This window comes from Panthera leo, chromosome B3 (assembly GCF_018350215.1).
Source record: "Panthera leo isolate Ple1 chromosome B3, P.leo_Ple1_pat1.1, whole genome shotgun sequence".
Classification (NCBI taxonomy): Eukaryota; Metazoa; Chordata; class Mammalia; order Carnivora; family Felidae; genus Panthera; species Panthera leo.
The window spans coordinates 130,859,320-130,877,863 of NC_056684.1; the positions used below are offsets into that span (position 1 = coordinate 130,859,320).

At 43.2% G+C, this 18,544-nt stretch overlaps 1 protein-coding gene across 3 annotated transcripts in view; it reads right to left on the reverse strand.

The window, feature by feature from the left end:
- The window catches only part of GALC (galactosylceramidase), a 150,884-nt gene that overhangs the window by 14,826 nt on the left and 117,514 nt on the right, over nt 1-18,544 (reverse strand). Inside the window, exon 17 of one of the 3 annotated variants that reach the window (XM_042943995.1) lies at nt 8,503-8,644. The exons of the other annotated variants lie outside the window; for them this stretch is intronic. Within the exon in view, the coding sequence (XP_042799929.1) occupies nt 8,606-8,644 (39 nt within the window). The 3' untranslated portion in view covers nt 8,503-8,605. Of the gene's footprint in view, nt 1-8,502; nt 8,645-18,544 lie in introns of those variants that run through there. 3 annotated transcript variants of the gene reach the window in all.

An 18,544-nucleotide genomic window follows, 5' to 3' on the forward strand; every position in this document is an offset into this window, starting at 1 on the left:
ACAACAGATGGACATCCAGTGTCCCTGGCTGAATTATGAGCTCTCCCAGGCCTGTTGCTATCTTTCAGTTCTCTCTCCTGCTAAGCCTAGCCCGGATGGCCTCGATAACTATTTCTGAGCTCTTCTCATTGATTGATTATACCTGGGGTGATAGCCTTGGTCTTTAGAGGTAAAACCAGAGCAACGATGTCTTCCACCCTAACTGTGGGCCGGCAGGGGGCTTGGTGGGTACCTGCCCTCAGCAAAGGTTTTCTAGAGCTCCAAGAATGTTCCTTTGATCAGATTCCTCTGCAAGGGAATAATGGAGCTTAAAACTTTTTTTTTTAACAAAAGGGCATAAAAAGTGAATTTAAAAGCAAATGGGCCAAGGATTTTCCCTAGGAAGTCTTTCAATTTCACACATAGCAAATTCCTATGGTATGGACCTATTAGAAATGCTTTTTTTAGTGTCTTTATGCATATTTATTATGTTCCTCTGCGGCTCTATTACTGCTTAATTTGACACCACGCCTCCAAAGCCACATCTTCTTTCTTCTCAAACTATTAAAAAGGGGCAAAATATTTTAATCATGAAGCTCTGTATAATTTAGAGATTATCTGCTGTCTGCATGAGTTACAGCAATAATCAAAGAGAGGCTGGGGATTTATAAAACTAAGGCCCTAATTTCTTGACAGGTGTTCTGTTTGGTATGGAATTAACCTCTTTTCACATGTTCTATATACATAAGAGCAAATCATTAAATACATCCTTGGTACACACAGAATAGACAGGAGACAGAATCTACTAGGTGAGAACTACCCATGACCTCCGTAAGCCAGGTTCTATTATTCACTGACGAGAGAGAAATAAATGATGGGGATTCTATCAGCTGCACAGTCGGAATGTGCTTGAACAGTCCATTTGGCAGCCCTGGGGGGACCAGGAGTTTTGATCCAGCTACTGGTTACATTCTCCACTGGAGCCAAACAGAAGATTGGGGTTGGCTACTGGAACCCACGCGACTTGCGAGTGCCCAGCCAGTTCAGTGCAGTGATTAAATCCATAGCACCCGGAGTCAGACAGAACTGGGTTTGAATCCTGGAGCCACGACCTGCTAGCTATGTGTCCCCTGGAAAGCCACATCACCTCCCAGAAGTCCAGTCTCCTCATTTCTATAACACTGACATTCGTCTCAGCTACCCACAGGGTGCTGTGAAAGAGGTAATGTGTGGACAGCACACAGCATAGTACCTGCCGAATAGTAATTGCTCAATTAATAACACTTCTTCTCTGGCAACCTGATTAGTGTCTTGTTATCCATTCATTGTTTGTTTGTTTGTTTGCCCACTCAACAAATACATTTTTGAGCCAGATACAAAGTACCAGGTGGTGACTATATACTGATGAATAAAGCCCTGTCCCTATCTCCATGGAACTCACCATCAGGAGGAGACACATGTATTAATCAAGTAAACAAATAAAACTTAACACTACATAAAAGTTCATAAAGGGGAAGGTAAGGTGTGAAAGAAAGGAATGGAAAAAATGGGGGCAAGGAGGTATTTGGATAGAGTACTATAGCAGATGGAAAACATAATCAGAGCAATTGAGGAAAGTTTAGAGAAAGACTACTTGCTTAAAAAGCGTGAGGAAGGTTGAAAAGAGTAGCAGGAGTGGTAAAATTCTTTGGCAGGGCAGGCAAGAGGAAAACCAGCAATCTACCTTTACCAACCCAACAGAGCAGGGGAAGGAAGATTTCTGCAGTTGCAGAAAAGATCCTGTTGACTGTGGCTTCTGATAGAGATGACAGAGCACCCATGGGACTCATCAGAGAGAGACCTCAAGGAATAAGGACCCTGAACCTCTCTCAACCCCTGACTTTTGATCCCAGGAGGAAGCCTGGTGTTGTCTCCCAGAACACGGAACAGAGTAGAGAAGGGTGGGAAGTGCATCTGAGAAGCAATTAGAAACTATACAACACAGGTAAACAAGAAAGGCTTCTCTGAGAAGGGAGCCTGTAAGTGGAGGAAACAAGATGGCAAAGGAACTAGCCCAGTCAAGTCAGGGAAGGATATTCAAGACAGAGGTAACTAACTGCACCTGTAAACGTCTTGAGGCGTGGATGTTTGGTGGGTCTGAGGACAAGCAGAGGTCAGTGGAGCATGACCACAAAGGGTGAAGGGGAGAAAAGAACATAATGAGTTTAGAGAAATTCTCAGGGATCACTGAACTCCCTGGGTCCTAGATCAAAACAGATAGATTTTCCTGCCCACCAACTGAGTGCCAGCCTCTATTTTTTGGCCTCCCAACTAGTAGAGGCTAAACCTTTGAACTTAGAGTAAGTTAAAAACTTAGAAAGTCTTCTGAACTCCTGTTTCTAAATACCATTCTATCCCTCTGAAATACTGATTCTTCTTCTTCAATCTGTACCCAATGTTGAATCCAAAGTCAAGTTTGAGAACATTTCCTTGAAATCAGCCTGACTTAACCAGAAAGAGCTATTTAAGTAATGCCAGGCTGTGCTGAAAGATAGTCCAGGAAATTCTGATTAAAATATGCACCTTCTAGGCAGTAGCCTGGGTAGCTCAGTTGGTTAAGCGTCCAACTCTTGATTTCAGCTCAGGTCATGATCTCACAGTTGTGAGATAGAGCCCCATGTTGGGCTCTGAGCCGACAGTGTGGAGCCTGCTTGGGATCATCTCTCTCTGCCTCTCCCCCAATCTCACTCACTCTCTCCATCTCTCTCTCTCTCTCTCTCTCTCTCTCAAAATAAATAAATAAACATTTTTAAAAACATTGTAAAATATGTACCTCGTTCTTCAGTGTCAATTAGGGGAGTGGTAGTTCACCAGAGCTAATGAGAAATTACAGCTTCTTTCTAGCCCTACCATCTGAACCCAGAGACTCTCCAAGATAGGGGTGGTAAGGGCAGTTGAAGAGGGGTCCTTGGGTTCCAAGTGCCTTCCGTGAAGACACAGACAGTCCATGAGGCCAGTGCCATCATAGCTGGAGGATGGTGTCATTAAAGAAAGGTTCAAAAATAGAGTCACATCCAGAGGTTAGATTGGAGTTGGTGGTTGTGGCTGGTAGAGGATAAGAATTGGATGGGAAACTTTATCACCAGTTAATTGAGCATGAACAACAGATGAGAAGTGGGATGGTGATTGTATTTCTTGCATTATTGTTTCCGATTCTTCATTCTCTTCTATTTTATAGAATTACACATCAATGTTGTTATGTAACTACAGTATCCCCCAGTGGTGTAAGCTATGTATACTTCTCTGCCTCCTTGATGTTCCTTAGCTGAGAGAGGCTTTCAATGGACTCGTGTGGTTTGATTCAATTTCCTATGGTCCTGTCATCTCCCATGAGAAGAGCATACCCGAAGAGTCCACGTGAGTAGATATGAGCCTGGCTGGAGTCTAGCCTGGCCCAGCCAAATTTAACCTGGATCGGGAAAACTACAGCTGACCTACTGAAACCTGTGTTTATCACACAGCATTAGCTGAGCTGTTTGTTACTCAGCAAGGACTAACTAATACCAGATTTCTAGCAAATGTGTGGGGACAGTGGCTGGAATTGATGAGCAAATATGGGCAAGCTGGCGTAGTTTCTAGCATATCTTTATGTCAAACAATGCACACTGTTATCTCAGGAAATGGCTGGCTGCAACCTACCTGGGATCTCATATCTATATTTTCAGTAATGCAATGCATGTAAGGGCCATGAATTTCACCCAAAATGACTAATCCAAAGCCAGAGGGATTCTACCAGTCAGAAGGCATGTTGGCATCATGTTACTCTTTTTCTTTGTTGTCAAAACTGTTAATTTCAAGACTTATGAAGTTTCAAGATCATGCTCCCACCTTGAGAGGCCCCACATATCAGATAACGGCAGTGTTTCCTTCTTCCCAATGCCTTTACCTCACCCCCATTGCTTCCCAGACTATCTATTTGACCATTAACGTGGCTTTTGTTCCCCAGCCCATCCACTAGTTCCATCTGGCCCACACTTGATCATACTCCTTCAGACATGATCCCACTAGAAAGAAGCTGGGAAATCTCTACCGGATGTTTGAAACAGTACCTAACTCACAGGTGAAATGTCAGTGCTTTTCCTGGAAACACCTGTAAAAAGAACTGGGAAGGGGCTTAATTATCTAATTCCTCCATTTCTCTACTAAACCCAAAATACAGATAGCAAAAGGAACAGCTCCAATAGCTTCAGAAAGAACTCATGCCAATGTGTGGCCCACTGGTTCAAAGCCCTGCAAGGTACCAGGTACTGTATGAAGGACTAGGAAGAGTATAAAGAATAAGAATAATTTTCCTGACCTCAAAGAGTTCATGGATTTAAAAGACCAAAGGGCGGGGTGCCTGGGTGGCTCAGTCGATTGAGCATCTGACTTCTGCTCAGATCATGATCTCACGGTTCATGGGTTCAAGGTCCACATTGGGCTTTGTGCTGACAGCACAGAGCCTGTTTCAGATTCTGTCTCCCTCTCTGTCTGCCCCTTCCCCATTTGTGATCTCTTTCTCTCAAAAAAAAATTTTTTTAAAGGCTTAAGCAAACATTATTACTAAGAACAATCATACTTGCCAGTGAAAACTAGCTTATGAACTGGCCAAACTCTTTTATATATATGTCATTAAATCCTTGCAAAATGCCTGCTATGGACCAAATGTTTGTGTCCCTCCCTCCAAAAGTCATATGTTGAAATCCTCGCAATGTGAAGGTATTTGGGGTGGAGCTCTGGGGAAGTAATTAGGGTTAGATTCGATCATGAGGATGAGGCCTTCATGATGAGTTTAATGTTCTTATAGAAAGAGAAGACAAGGGGTGCCTGGGTGGCTCAGTTGGTTAAGCATCCAACTTCGGCTCAGGTCTTGATCTCACAATTTATAAATTCCAGCCCTGCATCAGGTTCTGTGCTGACAGTGCGGAGCCTGGAGCCCGGAGCCTGCTTTGAGTTCCGTGTCTCCCTCTCTCTCTGCCCCTCCCCTGCTCTCTCTCTCTCTCTCTCCCTCTCAAATAAATAAACATTTTAAAAAATTTTTTTCATAAAAAACATAAAAAGAAAGAGAAGACAAGATCTCGCTTTCTTTCTCTCCATGAAGAATGCAATCATGCTGGCATCCTGATCTCAGAATCCAGCCTCCAGAACTGTGAGGAATAAATGTCTGTTGTTAAAGGCCCCAGTCTATGATATTCAGTTATAGCAGTCCAAACTGATTAAGACAATGCCCACTTTATAGCCCGAACAACAGAGGCTTGGAAAGGCCTATGGAACTCAAATAAGGTCACACAGCCCATAAGTGGTTGATGTGGCACTTAGGCTGGGTTCCTGGCTCTGACCCTGAAGACCATGTGCTTAGCCACTGCCCTTCCTCCCTCTCCGTGGTCACAATGCGGTAAGGCAAGAGTCCCAATAAAAGCGTTTACCAAGCGAGATGGCCATTGAGCGGACAAAGTGGTTCTCGGGGGCATAGAGAACCATACTACAAAGAAGATGAACGATGAGTAAGAGACCTGAAGACCGCATCAGATTTTACACACAGAAATAAAAGGAAAAGGCATTTGCTCAAAAGGAACAGTATTTGCAAAAGCATAGAGGTATCAAAGAGCACAGACCATTCAAGGGGATTGCAAAGCAAGGTGCAAGGGGATGGCAACAAAGGAAAAGATGACTCAGACAGAGAGGTAGGGAGGTAGGTTGGTGCCCCGCTAAAAAGGACCCTGAAGCATCTTGCAAATTAAGTAAATTCTTAGTGCCCTTATAGGAATCATTTTTTTTCTTTCATTTTTTCCCCTGATCTATCCTAGTTTGCATTTTTTGAAAATGAATCTCATTTTGCTGTTTATTACCCATATATTGAACCTGTCTATATCTCTTGGAATAAATTCTATCCATCATTCTTATTGGATTTATTCCAGCACCACCCCGGTTTGTATAATTTGCAAATTTCATTAACATTCTCTTTACTTTCCCTTTGAAACCATTAATAACATTGTTGCATATGATCAGGCTTAACACCAATCTCTTTGGCACCCCTACTAATCAACTACCTCTGGCTGGATGTCACACTATTATTCATCACCGTGCCTTGTTTACAGACCCCCTAAAAATTATCAATCGCTATGACAGTGTTCGTATCCACACCAGTGTCAATTAATTTCATGAGCAAAATTTTGTGACGTGGCATCCAATGCCTTACTAAAATCAAGATGTATTGCAGTGACTTTGTTCCCCTCCACTGTGAATTTTAAATAGCTTTCAGACCCATTCTGGATGATTTATTTGTGGCAACACCAAGCTGCTTATTCACTCATGATTCCATTACTTCTTAGATGTGTTGGGTATTTTTCTCCATGCACTTAAACTTCCTAGAGGTAATCTCAGGGATCATCCCTCTTTTTAAAAAGATAGGTGAATACATCTGTTGCTGGCCTGAACTTCTGTGATCTCAGCAAATATATCAAGTCGTTTAAAAAGCAATTCCTTTTTTCCTCATCTGGCAGCTTTTATGAAGCAGCTTTGTGTCTCCACTGACTCTGAGCTACCCCAGTAAGCTGGGGTTAGACATGCCCTTCTGGGTCAACGAGCATGTGTCACTGCATGTGGGCAAAAAACCTCAGGGTTTCATGGGCTCCTTCAGATCCACCCTGCACCTCCATTTCTGGAATTTTTTCATTACTCAGCCCCGCAGGCAAATAATCTACACCACAAATACGTTCAAGCCAATGTGCCCCACTGCCAGTCGGTGCCACCCAGATGCTGCGGGCTCTAGGAACACAAATGAATTCAAAGTAAATAATTAGGGCTACAAATCTGCTGTTTAAAAATCTGAACATATCCAAAAACTGTACCCTAGTGACTTTTGGCCCATAGACCATCCTGTGTCATCATGCTTCTTTCTCATTTATCCCTGGCCATGAGCCCTCACCCTCGCTGCCGCTGACGAGGGTATTCGACAGACAGTAAGATCTAAGTCTAAATATCAACAATTTCTATCCAAATGTCCCTCTTGTCTCCAAATAAGAAAAGACAAAATACAAAAGGAGAGAAAAGGTAGAGCCATCGGTTGGACACTCCTGTGGAAAGAACAGTTTTCCCATGAATTACATCAAGACTCAAGTGAGTTGTGGAGGCTTCAATGATTGTTCAATCACTGTTCCTAACTATGCAGGCTACGTCTGCCCAGTGCTCGTGTGACCACTTTGTTGCTGACTCATCCTGGTGGGCGCAAGTGGTAAGGTTTCCAATAACACACCTTTACTGCCAAGACCAGGCTACAACAGGCATTTGGTCACAGCTGCTCCACATGCTTCTCTGAATAAGGTTGGCTTCCCTCTAATACGGGATTTTTCAGATATGGGGCCTCAACCTCTTACCAGGAGGCTTTGAGGTGTATGGAGTGTGTGTCTTTTAAAAATTACGTTTATAGACGCAGTAAGTATGGATATGTGAGTGTGTATATTTTCTCTGCCTCTGGCCATCTGACCTACAATGGGCTTATGTTCACGGCGACTGATACACAGAAAGTCTCAACTGATCCTCCCTCATTCTGACACCAAAGTGTATAGCCTTCACCTTCAATCAAATCTTCAAGTCCTTCTCTTCCCAGAGCCCAAGCCCCTGGTCTCAACATGGCTGTCTTTACAGTGATGTGTGTGGCCTCCGCACAGAGCTTCCTGGACACGCTGAAGGAAGGTCCACCCTGGCACCCTCCATGCATCAACTGCTCTGATCCCAGACCTCATCACAAGGTTAAAGCACAAAGCACATCACCTTCATACTCCTCTATAAATTCATTTATCAGCCATGTGTCAAACCTTTGTCATGTCATGATTCTAGACACTAGGGTGTCCCAACGGTGAAGATGGTTTGGAGTCTACCCTCCAGAAAGTAAAAGTGAGGGTGGGAGAGGTCATAGGACACATACACAGATAGGGAAAAACATGTAAGGTCAAACAGGGGTGATGAGGATTGCTAACATGAGATTATGAGAATTCAGGGGATGAGGAAATCATAACTGGTTTAGGGAAATCTAGAAAAGCTTCACAAAGGGTGTGGGATTTGTTTATTTTTTTAATGTTTATTTATTTTTGAGAGAAAGAGAGAGAGAGAGACAGAGCGTGAGTGGGGGAGGGGCAGAGAGAGAGAGGCAGACACAGGTCTGAAGAAGGCTCCAGGCTCTGAGCTGTCAGCAGAGAGCCTGACGTGGGGCTCAAACCCACAATCTGTGAGATCCTGACCAGAGCTTCAGTCAGACGCTTGACCAACTGAGCCACCCAGGCAACCCAAGGAGATACTATTTAAAGGAACACTCAGCAAGTTGAGACAGGGAAGGCTTTACTATATGGAGGGACCTTGGCCTTCAGTCTGGGCCCCCACAGAGGTCAATAAGCAAGCAGATGTGATGGTGGAACATTCGTGAATATAAATGAGTGACATTACAGGCGAAGGCCTTGAATGTCAAACTCAGTCTGAATTTAATTCAACTGGCAGAAATGCCTTCAAGGAGGAATAGTTTAATCACACAACTTCTGTCATCCGTGTTGACCTGTTGACTGATGTTTCCAAATCCTGTGGACAGCTGCACTCTTTATGTCCTTCATGTAGTTTATGGTGTTCCAGCATATGAAAGGTCCCACAAAGGAGCCTACACAAAGGCAGATCTTCAGCAGTATTCAGAATTAATTGGTGAGGACGAGTTTAACTGGAAATTCTACATGTGCTAAATTTAACCCAGTGGAACTCACATCTTTTACTGAAATCCTCTTCTCCCTTGGCCTTCCTTCAGTCTCTGGGAACACCTTTCTCTGTCCCCTCCCTGTTTCTTAAACCTCTGCCTGCTTTTATAGTAGACTTTGCTCTATTCCAGAAATCCACCCTTGCCCCTTCTCTTTTTTTTATCACCATACCAGCTCTGGGTAGAGAAAAATATCTTAGGATGTCATACCACCCAGCTTGAATTAAGACAGGTGCAGCATCCAAATTCACTTTAGATACGTGGTTCAAGCTGAGAAATTAACATCAAAACTTTTCATGAAACTGTGAAACTTCTGGGTCCAGGGGGAAAAAAAATCCAAACCTCTCCCACAGGAAATATTCCCATAGCTCAAATACATAAGACCACCACAGGCGAAAAACCTCCACTGAAGACAAGCTCACAATCAAAATTTAAAAATCAAAGGGAGATATATACCATCCTAAGAAGAATCAGCAGTTGTAGCAAACAGTAGAATCAGTACTCCAAGAATTAGAAATGCCTGCGATACCTAAATACTAAAACCTAGTATTCTTAAAATCATTAAGGAGAACAAAAGAAAGAATAGAAACCTTAATGATAGAAAAAGACATTGTGTTTTAAAAAATGGATTTAAAAAAATCAAGTGCAACTGAAAGAAATGAATGCACAGAGACTGAAATCCAAGACGCAACGGGCAAATTAAACAACAGATCAATGAACTAGAAAGAAATGTGCGCAGGCGTATAAAGAGATAAACAATGTCAACAAGAGGTTCAAATATATAGTGAAGAGAATGAAACCATCTAGTGTATATCTAATAGGATACAGGAGAAGAAAATAAGAAGAAAGACAACATTTGAATCTCCTGGTTTGAAGAAAAATTTAAATTCCAGATTAAAAAATCAAAGTGAAGTCTAATCTTGATCAATAAAAACAGTTAGATAAAATTATTCTTTTCAAGCCAACACTGGTCGAATAAAGAATTTCATTCTGTACAAGCCCACAAAAAGATATCTTGACCAACTCCAAAGACTAAAGTATTGTACAGACCAAGCTCTTTGTGTGTTCTTGGACGGTGATGTTTAAAAAGAAAGCAATAACAAAGAGATAGTCAAGGAACTTGGAATTTGTACCAAAACCTTTAGATGACCGACCATTAGAGGTGCGACTACGAGTGACACGACCAGGTATTATATTTTAGGAAATTGTCTCTCGGTGTAGCATAAAACATGGCTCTGAGAATGAGGCCTGAGTGGAGGTAGGGAGGGATCCAGATAATAGGTAACAGGGACCAACACAAGTACAGAAGGAATAGAGAGTGAGATGCATTTGAGAGCATTTTAAGGAGCTGGAAAGTGAAGATGTATTGATTGGCTATGGGATGGGCAAGCAGAAGGGTCTATGACTCCAACTTCTGGTTGGGTGAATGGATTTAGGGACCTTTCGTGGAGGTGGCAAGCAAAGAAACCAGTGGGAACCACCATGTCAGCCCAGCTCAGGACACTACAAGACCCTATGTCTCATGTTCCCTGTAAGTGATAGCTAAAGCCATGAGTACAGATGACATTACTAAGAAAAGCATTTGGGGTAAGAGGAGCAGAGGAGCCGAGAGCACTGTGAGAGACAAGAGCATTTAGGCTCTCAGCACTCTTGAGAGAGATCAAGAAGCCACAGATACATGAGGAAAACCAAGATTTCTAAGTGAAGAGAAGCACAAGCATAAAGCAACCGATATAAGCAGGGCTATTCCCAAGAGAAGTCACACAAACCAAGGAAAGAGCATATTCATTGGCTTTCTAGTTGTGGGGGTCTTGCTGGACTCGGCAAGAAGAGTTTTAACAAAATGTCAGGAATGGGCGTGGGAAGGATGTAACATGAGGAACAAGTGTAAGGTGAGGAAATGTAAGTGATCATTGAGGTTCCTCTTCCCTGAGGCTTGGCTGGACAGGCAAGGAGACCAGATGGCAGCCTAAAGCTTACCTGACTCAAGAGAAGGCTAAGCCTCTCAAACAGATGAAACTGAATTTAGCAATTTGTTGGCAGGAAGAAGGCAGGATTGAAGGCAGGAAAGGCAGGGAAGGCAGGATTGAAGGCAGGGAAGGAAGGAAGGAAAGGAGGGAGGGAGGGAGGGAGGGAGGGAGGGAGGGAGGGAGGGAGGAAGGGAGGGAAGGAGGGAGGAAGGAATTTCACAGAGATTTAGTTTCCACCGATTTTCATGTCTGCAGATACACTTGAACCTTTGAAGCTAACAGAATTTAAAGTATACATCTCATCTCATTTTTCTTCTTAAGTTGGTTTAGAAAGTACGTAAAAGTCATCCTACCCTATGTAGTCAAATTATTTTCCACGTGGGTGCCTACAAGCATTTACGACGTAAGCTACACTTAGATCTTCTCACCCTTGTCTTGGTCTTTGTGTTTCCACCAGATCATCTGGAAACACTTTCTCCAGCTCTCATCACCCCAATCAAGAAAAAAAACTTCTCAGCCAATTAAATGAATTCCTCTAAAGCCCGCTGCTCCTGATCCCTGAGTTGCAGGGATATGGTATATAGTGGCCTGCCTGACACTCAGTCACAGATCCTCCGATAGGTAAACGTCGAGGCTCCATTCTTTACTTAGAGTTCTGTTCATCAAGAGCAATTGCATAATTCAATAAATGGCCACTCCTTAAGGTTTCGAGGATAATTTTCGTTGTGTTATGTTGTGGTTTTGCCTGTTTGTGTGGTATAGGAGCGCCAGAACAAAGAGTTCACCCACAGGATTGCAGATGAGTGATATTTTTTCATGCATACAATAGGGGTTTGGGGTAGATATTTTAATGGCAAAAGCAGAAAAACACAGTATTAACAACCCCATTTAGAGTCATGATTTATTTCACTGATTCGGATTTTCTGCCCTTTTCGCGAAAAAAAATTATAAATATAGTTGAAAACGTTTATCACCTGAGATGCGCCATTTGGAAAAGAAAACAGGAGAACATATTTTCAAGCCATAAATTTCTACTGTGTTCACCCCTCGCATAAATAAGCAGCCCCAGCCTTTGCAAGAAATATTAAAGTTCATTTAAATTGCAAATCTGACCTTATTAAAATGGCTTTCTCAAAGAGCCATAAACAAATAGAGTGCGTTAGTAATACTGCCGAACAACAGAATACATTCTCATCCAGTTCCATAATTAAAGTGGAAAAATAGAATTTTCACAGTTCTGAATGACTCAGAGATGGAAGAAGAAACATGTTATGACAATCTTGAGGTGGGGAGAACGTATCCATCTGGAGGGTCCTTTCAAAAACCGTCTCTGTACGATTATTCTGAAAGTCAATATAAGCTCTTATGAGCAGCTTGGAAACATTATTATATTGTTGCTAATCTAATGTGCTTTTGACTACTTTTCTCTACAGCTACCACATTCCCCCTTAATGTTGGAAGCACAGCTATTAAGATTTACTATGTTTGGGGTAAGAATAAAAATGAACAATTAAGAATAAGCTCGTATCTGCAAATGGCTAGCAAGAGCCAATAAATTTCAGAATTAAAAGCCAAACCGGCTGGGCTGGTTACCAGGTTTATGGAAAATCCATACCTGAAGGTGTATTTAAATTAGTGGATTGTCAGCGAGCAAATGGTTTCCTTTTACTTGGAAAAATAATCCAAGGTGCTGTAGGCCACACAAATCAGATGGAGTTGAAGAAGCACTTGACTTGGTTCTAGCTGAGTTTAGCAACTGGGAATTTATGGCTGAGAAAGTGCTTCTATGCACCTCCAGAGCAAAGTAATGAGAGTAATGAGTTTTTTAAAAAATAAAGTAAAATGAAGGTGCCGGACAAACCAAACACGTAGAGCTCTTCATTGACTTAAAAAGAGATCGCCACCCAAACCATGCTAACTTCTTTAAATTTTTATGTTCTATTGAAATGTGGGGGGGGAGGTTTTGTTTATTCGTTGACTCATACCGTAAATGTCTATAGAATACCTACTCTGTGTTAAGGATGTAACATGAATGAAATAGACACAATTCCTGCCATCACAAAGTTTAGGACTTGACCTCATATAATCTGTTTAAGAAGACAGGATAAATTTGACCTCGTTTTGTAAACATTTCTATCAAAATGATTAAAATAAGCTTTGAAGCTTAAATAAGTTGTTTGCTTTTTGTTGTGCCTTTAAGGGGTGATGAGTGTGTGTGTGTGTGTGTGTGTGTGTGTGTGTGTGTGTGTGTGTGTGTGAAAGCCAAGTTCATTTGTGGATATTCTCTGAAATTTTAATAATTTCAAGTCCCTTTCACACAGAGCAGTTTGTACCCCAGACAAGCTGACATCTAACCCAAAGACATACAACTCTTCGTTGTGTTTGTCCATGAGCCCTTGGTAAATAGACCAGCCCCCTAAAACTTGCCATTCACCAATTTTCTATGTTGTCCCAGAATAAAGAGAGAACTGGTAGGTGAGGTCAAAAGTCCAGCACCAAGTTCAAACCTGATAGTATGGCATCCTGAGTGGACTCAATCAAGTCCCTTAGCCTCTCTGAGCCTCAATTTCCTTATGGGAAGTGAGCAAATAACTCCTACTTCCTATTACTGCTCAAAAGACACATGAGATCGTGTAGAATAAAGCCCATGTAAGCTCCAGTGTCCAGATGCTATGGCTGCATCTATGACTCTTATAAACTACTACAGTTATAAAGTTGGGGCTCTGTAATAAAAGATAGGTTCTCAAGAGAAAAACAGACAAGTGTTTTAACATGTATATTACATAGGTAACACGTGAGAATACTCAGAGATGAGTCACTCAGAAAAGTGGCTTAGAATTCAGGCTTATGGAGCAGCTCCAACAAAGAACAATACATTTGTAAAGAAATGATCAGACAGAGAAAAATAATTATAGGTTTCCAAGGGTGGTAAACTGTATTAAGGTAAATAGATTAGAAACTAATGGTAGTTAAAAGCTACTTAGTACAGTTTGTTATATAGATTCTTCTGGTGCCATCTCCAGGCTGATAAGGAGCTAAAGTTGTCTCCTATGGTTAACTTTGGTCCTTCTTGGCAGAGAGAGAGGGAGAGAGGGACAATCTTGAAAAGTTGTGTCCTACTTTCAGGCAAATAGAGGGAAGGTGGGAAGCTTTCCTTGTATCTGCTTCTTCTCAATTGCCTTTGGCTCAAAACAATCTTTAAGCCAAAGTGACATATTTTGGAGTGGCATATTTTGGTTTCCCTCAAGGACAAAGGCTCTCTGCAGACTACCCAACTGTATGTCTTCTGCTGCTAAGAGTAGCCTCAAGTTAAGCTGAGGTTACAACCAGGCCTGTGGCAGGACGAATCCTGAGTGTATGTGTCCGATGCTGACACACCCAAAGGTAAATCAACACTGAAATTCCCCAGGATTTTCAGAATATCTTCCTCCATTCGTGTGGAGTTGAGGTGTTATTCTTTGAGTCCACTCATTTTAATAATCAAATGTTAATTGAGCACCTTCCTTGGATCATGGGACAGTTAGATTTTATAGGTGCCACAGGGACCCACTGAAGAGTTAATATATACACATATGTACCCAGCACAGTAGGCATTCAATTATTTTTGTTCCCACATAATAAAAGGTTTGAATACAATAGGCCGCTAAAACAGAAATAGAAAAGAAAAAAAAAAAAAAAAAGAGGCAAACCACCAGACTAATGGAGTTACTGAACTTAAGCATTTCATTTTGTTCTATATAAGCAATTCAGAGCAAGGAATGTGTTTTAGTTCTTGTCATTTTTTTTTCTCTCTGTAACACCAGGAGAGAAAGTTTCAAATGACTAATGACTAAAATGGCCCCAGATTTCTCATTCAGAAAGGACCATTTTCTATGTTTGAAATGTAATGAGAAAAATATCCATCAATGCTAAGCGCTTGAGTGTGGCTATTCCCAACTAATAAATCACAAACTTTGGTCAATCTGTTGATCCCAAAGCCTGACCTGAGAGATTGCCATTCTCCTCCCTTTTTCGGCTCTGTCCCCACTTTCCCATGGAGTCTTACGCCTCACAGGCAATTGCCAGTGTCGGCGAGGTATGGGTGTGAGTGGTCTCCATGCCCCTTGCTCTCGACTCTCCCTCCATATGTGACTCACGCTGCTGTTACTACATCAAATTACTCTCAAATTATAAACCCCATCCCGATTTAACTGTCTTTTATTATCGCTCACAGAACTGTCCTCTCAACCCCACCCAGTAATGTCAAGACTCAATGACATGGAAAGATAATTCACTGTTAGAGAAAGCAGGAGAAGTTATTTGACCAGAATTCCAAGCGCTCTGGGCATTAGCATTAAAGTTAAGGTAGCCTGATCAAAGGCTGAGGAAGAGTACATCTGGGTGGGATAGAGTACGGGGAGGAAGGCTAGCCCTCCTTGGGCATCAGTAACCCCGGGGTAAACAGCCTGTTGTCTCCACTCAGCCTATGAACCGTCCTTCGTCCTACGGACTCCAGCTCAGGAAATAAAATCAAGAGACTGGAACTGAGAGACAACAAGAGGCAAAGTTGATTTGAGCTTCGATTTTCCATGTAACACGGCTTGAAAATAACAAGCTATATGACTCCTTGAGGGGATAATAAAGAACATGATGCATTTCTCAGAAGGCTTAGGAAAAGGCTCCCCCAGCACCGTATGTGGTTTTATTTTCTAGAAATTGGATGAAAACACTCCTCCCCTCCACACTGCCATTTTTCTATGACTTGGGCAACACCCTATAAATACCTACTAAGAATAGCTACAGGATAAGGCTGTGGTCTAGCCTGAAAGTCAGGCTGAGTCAGGAGGTATTTATCACCTACTGTATACATTGTCAGGTGCCAGGTAAGGTTGAATTTACAGAATAGTCTTCTCCCTAGAGAAGTTAAGTCAGGATGGAGAAGCAGCATCGTACAGAAAATCCGAGACCAGAAGAGATGAGCACAGGACCCAGTACAGCACGACATGGGGGCCTCCAAACTCCACACTGTAGACTTTCGACCCACCCATCATCGTGCAGAGCTAGATGCAGACTTCCAGATTCCAAACATTTGCTAGCTGTCTTTCTAAAAGCCTGTCCAGGACCACAAAATTCCTACCTACTCAAAATCTCAGGGTAAGGAGAAATGGGCATACTCTGACTACTAGAGAATGTGGACACTGGCACAAATTATCCAGGGATTGGGAGGGGGGCGGGGAGGGGGGAGGGAATAATTTGGCAAGATGTTCTCAAAGCCTCACAAATATGCCTTGTTTGGCTCGATAATTCTACTTGGAAGAAGTTTTGCTAAGGGACAAATAAGACCGTGCATAAAGATTTTAGCTCAGTCCGTTTTTGAATACATCATGAAAAGTTGGAAGCGACCTAAACTATCAAGAACGGGAAAATCAGTGAAGGAAATTAGGCTACATTGGTATGATGAGGTACTGTTTAGCTATTAAAACTGAACCAGATGGGGCGCCTGGGTGGCTCGGTCGGTTAAGCATCTGACTTCGGCTCAGGTCATGCTCTCGCGGTCTGTGGGTTCGAGCCCCGCACTGGGCTCTGTGCTGACACCTCGGAGCCTGGAGCCTGCTTCGGATTCTGTGTCTCCCTCTCTCTCTGCCCCTCCCTCGCTCATGCTCTGTCTCTCTCTGCCTCTCAAAAATGAATAAAGGTTTAAAAATGTCTAAAAAAATAAAAAATAAAAAAATAAATAAAGTGCACAGCAACTGGAGCCCAGCAGCCCTGGACGGGCTTCAGGTGACCCTTGTGAGTCAGGTAAGGATCAGAATGGGCACACGCAGTGGGGCTCCTGTCGTGCGTGAAGGCAGCAAGGTAAGGCTTGTGTTCGATGGCCTTTGAGAGCTCCAACGCCACCACTTACTTTCTGGGTGAACAAATGAGATGATAGCGGGGAGGCCCCCTGGAACCCAGCTGGAGCCTTCTCGATGGATGAAGCCCGTGCCACTCTTACCGCACAACTTAATAACCGTTTTTAGGCAAATGACAGAAAATTCATCGAAACCACATTACCCACTGAATAGGGGAAAAAAGAAATAAAGCAGAGTTTATTAACTGGTAGAGAAAAGGGGAAAAAAGAAATAAAGCAGAGTTTATTAACTGGTAGAGAAAATGATTATAGGGTAAATAAAATGACTCAAGGAAATGGAGAGGAGGACGTATTAAGGAAGAAAGAAAGAAAGATACTCAGCCGAAGAGGGTCTGGGGAATGGGGCGGGGGAGGGGCAGGCTGTTACAGCAAAGCAGGGATTCATTCATGGTTTTCTTAATACAGCGGCGGGCTACCTGGGAAGTAAAATGGGGCTCCCTCATGCACACATTGTCCTGAAACGCAGAAATCAGAGTCCCGGAGTGGCCCAGAAGCGGCACACGCAGGGACAGACGCCTTCATGGGGAAGAATCCCCCTGACAGCTGGAAAAGGGCACGAAGCGGACTGCTCAGGGAAACCCAATAGCTTCTTCGAGCAATTTCTCACGTACCTCCTGCTGTGGAACTAGGGAAAGTAACCCACAACCCAGTAGAGAAATAAACCCCACGGAGCCCAACTGTCCGTCCATGGCTCTGAGAGCTGAGCGGCGGCCTCTTGTATCTCCACTCGGACATCTCTACTCCGGTTCTGGAAGAGAGTCTCTGGAGATAGAGTCGATCGGAGACACTGGCTCCACTCTGCCAAGTGTTTACTGCTTCGGACACATGGGTGTGCCAACTTGGGACTCCACGTGGCATATCCCCAAGCTCAGCCCTTTCTCTAAGACTTGGTGGGTGAAAGTCATAACCGTGCCTGAGTTGCGTTGCCTGCTGCATCTACCTCCTTCACTTGGGAGACAACTTACCTTCTGTACTTTTACTGCTGCGTCACGTATGAAAAGTTCCCTGATGCCCTCACAACCAGGTTCAGTCACAGAGTTGAACCTTCAGGGGGACGCTCCCTGTTTAAACTGCCTGTGTTCACCTTACTACCTCACAGACGAAACTGCAAGGGGTATCCCCCTCTGGAGGCTTCTGCGCCAGCCCTTCCTTACGCTGGTAGGACTCCAGGGGGACCTGCCATAGCCTCCCTCCGTGACTGGGCTGACAGCTCTTTGGAGACATGGCTAGAGTCTTACTCTGCTTTCACTTCCAGCCACCAAGCCCAGGGGATGGCGCTTTGATGATGCTCAAAAATGCTTGCCGAGGGGGTGAGAACTTGAGCATGCAAATAGCTTCCTCTCAAAGCCATCCCTGCCTCCTTTTTGTTCATGTTTTGGGAAGAAGAACACAGATTCGGGGAATGAATGGATTCTTCCACTAGAGGTCTTTCCTGAGTTGCCAGGTAGATTTCATCTCAACCTCCTTGCTATCTATTCATCCATTCAGTATATGGATGAAGTGCTCATTAGGGGCAATGCCTGTCCTTGGCACGGTGGATCCCAAATGCCCTGCCTTTCAGGAGTCTATACCTCTAAATTTATGGATCATAGGACTCATGCAAGCTTAAATATTAGCTCCCATTTATTTAACACACGCTAAAAACTCCCTACAGGTCAAGCCCCCTTGGCTGCCCCCAGGGGGTTCTCCAGCCATCACGATGATTCTGGCCTCCTGGTTTCCAGTGGTTATTATTTTGGGGTTCCTTTATAAACGGAGCTTCCCACATAAAATTTTTTCCCCAATCCTTGTAGCATTATCATTTTCTTTTCCAAATGAGAAAATGAAGGCATGTAGGCATTACAAAACTCACCACCCAGCACCTGGTCAGTGGACATCTGGGCTGAGGTCAGAACCTGCGTCTTCCCAAAACACCAGAATGCCACTCCAACTCTACAGACCCTCCTCTCC